At 45.6% G+C, this 5,529-nt stretch overlaps 1 protein-coding gene across 1 annotated transcript in view; it reads right to left on the reverse strand.

Annotated features, from left to right (window-relative positions):
• Positions 1–4,484, reverse strand: part of TBC1D25 (TBC1 domain family member 25) — a gene marked incomplete at its 5' end in the record, with an annotated part of 26,170 nt that extends 21,686 nt beyond the window's left edge. Inside the window, 2 exon segments of the mRNA XM_014582760.1 lie at positions 3,741–3,895; positions 4,375–4,484. Coding sequence (XP_014438246.1) covers positions 3,741–3,895; positions 4,375–4,484 — 265 coding nt within the window.
• Positions 4,485–5,529: the final 1,045 nt, after the last annotated feature.

The following is a 5,529-nucleotide window of genomic DNA, read 5'->3' on the forward strand; positions in this document are numbered from 1 at the left end:
CTGGTGACTTGCTTTCTCCCTTTCTCACTTTCTCTCTCTCACATCTCTCTCTGATAAGCACACATGCCTTAAAGCAAATTTTAATATTAATAAATAAAATAAAGTCATTTTATTTTAGAGGTTTTATTTTTAAAGAATTATTTAATTTTATATATTATTATTGTTTTATTTGCTGTAGGTCACATGCGTTCACCAAAGAGAGAGAGAAAGGGAAAGTGTGAAAGTAAGCCACCAGGTCCAGGACTTGAACAACAGTCTACCATGTGGGAGTCCAGTGCCTTAACCACCATGTCATCTGCTGTCCCCTTTTTTAGAGGTATTTGTCTTAGGGCACATGCACTCCCCATAAGAGAAAGAGAGAAACAGAGACAGTAAGAGGGAAAGTGAGAAATCACTGCCCCCCTTCCCCCCCAGAGGGGATGGCCATGGCACAATCCCTTCTCCTCCACTCCCCTCCTGGGATCTTGAGCACACAGGCACACATGACTTGTGTGAGTTTTAAGCCACCGGGTCCGGGACTTGAATCATGGTCAGCCATATTGGAGTCCAACAATGTAAGCCGTACACTATCTGCTGGCCCCAATAATTAATTTTTTAAAAAAGAAGTTGGAGGACCAGCCAATAGTGTAATGGTTATGTTGCTGGCCTCCCACAAAATCCACTGCAGTTCAAGTCCCGGACCCAGGGGCTTAAACTCACATCGGGCACATGTGCACACATGCCCAAGATTCTGAGAGGAGAACAGAAGAGAAGGGACTGTGGTGTGGCCATCCTCCCTGGGGGGTGATTTCTCGCTTTCTTTTGCTCTGTCTCTCTGTCTATCCGGCAAGCCCACGCACCCTTTAGCAAAAAAGCTCTCTTTAAAAAAAAAACAAAACAAAACAAAACTCGGGCCTTTAAGAGGTGATTAAGTCGTGAGGGCAGAGCCTTCATGGATGGGATTAAGGTCCTTATGGAAGAGTATGAGGATAGGTTCGTTCTGATCCTTTCCTACATGAGGACACAGTGTTCATCTCCTTTCACCAGACATACAACCTGCAATCACCTTGATCTTGGATTCCTATCCTCTAGAACTACGAGAAATACATTTCTGTTCTTTTTTCTTTTCTTTTTTAATTTGCTAAAGGTTGTGTGCACTTGTTGGAGAGAAACAGAGAGAACTGAGACCAGCAAATGGCAAAGCGGTTACATCACTGGACTCCCATATAGCTGATCCCAGACCTGGAGGCTTGAAACTCATGCCAGGTGCATGTGCATGCATGCCCAAAACCCCAAGAGTAAACACATTGTCTCAAATTGGATTCAACTACACACTTATTTCCTTGTCATTCTAAATCCTTATTTGTTTAAATGTTTTCTGAAGCCAGGTGGAGTGCAACTGAAGTAGTTTCTTTTTGTTTAAAAAAGGCAATATTGGGACCAGCGGTTAGCATAATGGCTATGTTGTTGGGCTCCCATGTAGTCGACCGCGGTTCGAGTCCTGGACCCAGTGACTTAAACTCACGTCAGGCGCGTGTGCATGTGTGCCCAAGATCCCAAGAGGAGAATGGAGGAGAAGGGCTTGTGGCGTGACCATCCCTCCTTGGGGGTGATTTCTCACTTTCCATCTTGCTGTCTCTCTCTGTCTTTCTGGTGCGTGCATGCACCCTATAGCAAAAACCTCTCCCCCCCAAAAAAAAATTAAAAAGAAAAATAGAGAAGGAAAGAAAGCACTACCCCATGCCCCATGAGATGGTCATGCTGCAATTGCTTATCCTCCATATCACCCCCTTTCAGGATGTTGGGCACACACATGCACTCAGCATATATATTTTTTTTGAGAGATTTTCGCTATAGGGCACGTGCGCTCTCCAGACAGATAGAGAGACATAGAGATAGAAAGCGAGAAATCACCCCCCGGGGGGATGGTCACGCCACAATCCCTTCTCCTCCATTCTCCTCTTGGGATCTTGGGCACGTACGCACATGTGCCCGGTGTGAGTTTTAAGCCACCGGGTCTGGGACATGAACCGCAGTCAACTACATGGGAGTCCAGCGACATAGCCATTACACTAACTGCTGGTTCCCGCACTCAGCATATATTTCAAGCCATCAGGTCTGGGATTCAAATTGCACAATTGGCCATGTGGGATCCAGCCACCTTAACCATCATGCCATCAGCTGGCCCAATTTCTGTTAGTTTAAAAATTATCCCATGTGTGGTATTCTTTTCTTTTTTTCTTTTTCTTTCTTTTTTTTTTTTAAATTGAGAGGTTTTTGCTATAGGGTGTGTGCACTTACCAGAAAGACAGAGAAACAGAGACATAGAAAGTGATAAATCACCCCCCAGAGGGATGGCCATGCCGCAATCCCTTCTCCTCCATTCTCCTCTCGGGATCTTGGGCACACACGCACATGCACCTGGCGTGAGTTTAAGCCACCAGGTCCAGGACTCAAACCACGGCCGACTACATGGGAATCCAGCAATGTAGCTATTACGCTATCTGCTGGTCCCCCATCTGTGGGATTCTGTTATGGCAGCACAAAGAAACTAAGACATGTACCCAGTTAATTTAATATTGATATAATACTATTATCTAATGTATGGTTCACAGTCAAATTTTGGAGACCATGTCTTCATTCATCTGTATGCTCACAGCAACCAGCACAAACCAGAGTGGAGGAATAGGGGTCAGCAGATGAAACTCATGCCAGGTGAGTAGCTGATATGTCACTAGACTCCCACATGATCAGCCACGGCTCGAGTCCTAGACATGTTGGCTTCAAACTCCCATTGGGCATGGTGCATGCATGTCCAAAATCCCAGGAGGAGAATGGAGGAGAAGGGATTGAAGTGTGGCCATCCCCTCAGGGGGTGATTTTTCATTTTCACTCTCACTGTCTCTGTCTATGTTTCTGGTGAGTGCATGCACCCTAAGGCAAAAACCTTTATAAAAAGGAAAAAAAAATGAAGGAACGAATATGAGAAGAAGGGTCAGCATGTGACATGATAGTTAAGGCAGCTGGCTCCTACATGGCCTACTGTGCAGTTTGAGTCCCAGGTCCAGTGACTCCACTGGGTGCATGTGCATGCATGCCCAAAATCCCAAAAGAGAATAAAGATGAAGGGATTGGAGCATGTCCACTCCAGGGGGGATATTTCTCATTTTCCCTCTCTTCCTCTGTCCCTTTCAGGCAAGTGCACATGCCCTATGGCAAAAATTACAAAAAAAAAAATTAGAAAAGAAGTGGCTGAGAGAGCAAGGGAATAAATGAGTGCATGAACAAGAGCACAAATGAACTAATATGAGCGCAGGATAAGTGAATGAATAAACACAACTACCATTACGATAATAAACACTGTTATATCTAGACATTATACTTGAAACATACTATATTACTATACTGTTATATTATATTATATAATTATAACATGAATTACTAGCCTATATGCGATCATGGTATATTATTATTATTATTATTACTATTGCAGCTAACACTTTTTGAGCATTCACTATGCAGTCATGCTTTGTTTCAGCCATTGTAAATGAATTTCCCTATTTAACCCTCACAATGGTCTGCAGATACCATTATTTCTTCTTTACAGGTGAACAAATTGTGGCTCGGTGGTTGAGCTGGGATCTGGACCTAGGACATCTTGCTACCCAGCCCCCGTGCAGAAGTATATTTCAAGGGGTAGAGTCATCCTATGAGGAAAAGGTAGCTCACGAAGAGGTGCCCCTGGTGCGCTGGGTACTCACTGTCCTCTGAAGGCCGAATGTCTACACGTAACTGCAGGTAAGGCTTGGAGGCAGTGGCGAAGGCCATGCTCAGATCCCAGTCAGACAGGAGTGAGAGGTAAGCTTCCTGTCCTACTCGGTCCCGGCCCAGGTAGCTGATACCGAAGTTCTTCTTCCTAGACAGAGGATACAAAGGAACTCTCAGGGCTCCCAGTTCCCTGGAGGCCTCAGGGACAGCTTGCAAAAACATGGGAGGTAAGACAGAAGGTATGGAAAACAACTTCCTATGAGGTACTGGGTACTGAGCCAAGGATTGTGAGCAGTCTCAAGTCATCATTTATACTCACTTTGTTATACAAACACAGAAACAGATATACACCTGCTTGTGTCTGGAGGGCACACTGGAAACTGGTAAAACGTTGGTCTCTTTTGCAGTTAGTAACAGAGAAACTACCATCAATAACCCACCGATACCACTGCCAGGAATTTATCCAATGACTAGAATTCCACAGATACTCTAAGATATGCATATGTTCACTGTAAGATTATTTGTAACAAACAAAAACCCTATCAAACAGACACACACAAAAAAGCCACACCTCCCCTGTTGAGATTGGGTGGCCTACTGGCCAGTCCCCAGCATTGCCCCACTCACCCGTTCAAGTCAAAGGCTCGGATGAGGATGTGTTGTAACACGTCCAGTGAAGTGATCTGGGGGTCTACAGCGAAAGAGCGGAAATCAGGTGGCAAGAAGCTCTCACATTTCTAGGAAGAGAAGATATGGGTAAGCCATGAGGGGCCACATCACCACGCCAAAGAGTGAATAAGGTGTGGTAGAAGGCAGGTCAGAGAGGTAGTAGGGGTCAGGTGGAACCAGATGCTCTTTGGGCCATGGTGATGATGTTGCTTTTTCTTTTTTGAGAAATTTTTGAAATACGGTGCTTGTGCTCACTAGAGAGACAGAGAGACAGAAGTGAGAAATCACCTCCCAGTGGGGATGACCATGCCATAATCCCTTCTCCTCCATACTCCTCTCAGGATTTTGGGCACATGCGCATATGCACCTGGTGTGAGTTTTAAGCCGCTGGGTCCAGGACTTGAACCACAGTCGACTACGTGGGTGTCCAGAGATATAACTATTATGGCACCTGCTAGTTCCTATCTTTTTTTTTTTAAAATAAGTTGTTGCCTCAGGGCATGTGGGCTCACCGGTGACAGAGAGAGTCAGAGACAGTGAGAGGGAAAGTGAGAAATCACCCCTGAAGGGGGATGGCCACACCACAGTCCCTTCGTCATTCTCCTCTCAGGATCTCCAACACACACACACATCCCCAGTGTGGGTTTTGAGCCACTGGGTCTGAGACTCGAACTACAGTCAGCCATGTGGAAGTCCAGTGATGTAACTGCTAACCATCTGCTGGTCCCCAACTTTGGTTTTTGCTCTGAGTAACGGGGAGCCGCAAGAGGTTTCTGAGCAACGGAAGGATGTGGCCTGACAGGATTTCATAGAATCTTTCTAGCTGCTTTGAGAACAAACTATGATGGGTGAGGGTGAAAGCAAGGGGTCCAGGGAGGAGGCGGCTATTGCAACAATCCAGGCCCCAACCTTTCTTCCATGTCCCCTCAGCTACGGCTGCCAGAATCACATGTCCAGTCTGGTGACCAAATCAGTCTTTCATGCTGCAACCAATGTAGCACATCTATCTCCAACACTCCTCTGCTTAAATCTCTTCAATGGCAACCCTAGGGTCCCCAGCAGAGGGGACCTAATGGCTCCATCTAGTCTCTTTCCAGTTTTTTTTTTTTGAGA

Source organism: Tupaia chinensis, unplaced genomic scaffold (assembly GCF_000334495.1).
Source record: "Tupaia chinensis unplaced genomic scaffold, TupChi_1.0 Scaffold143793_1, whole genome shotgun sequence".
NCBI lineage: Eukaryota > Metazoa > Chordata > Mammalia > Scandentia > Tupaiidae > Tupaia > Tupaia belangeri.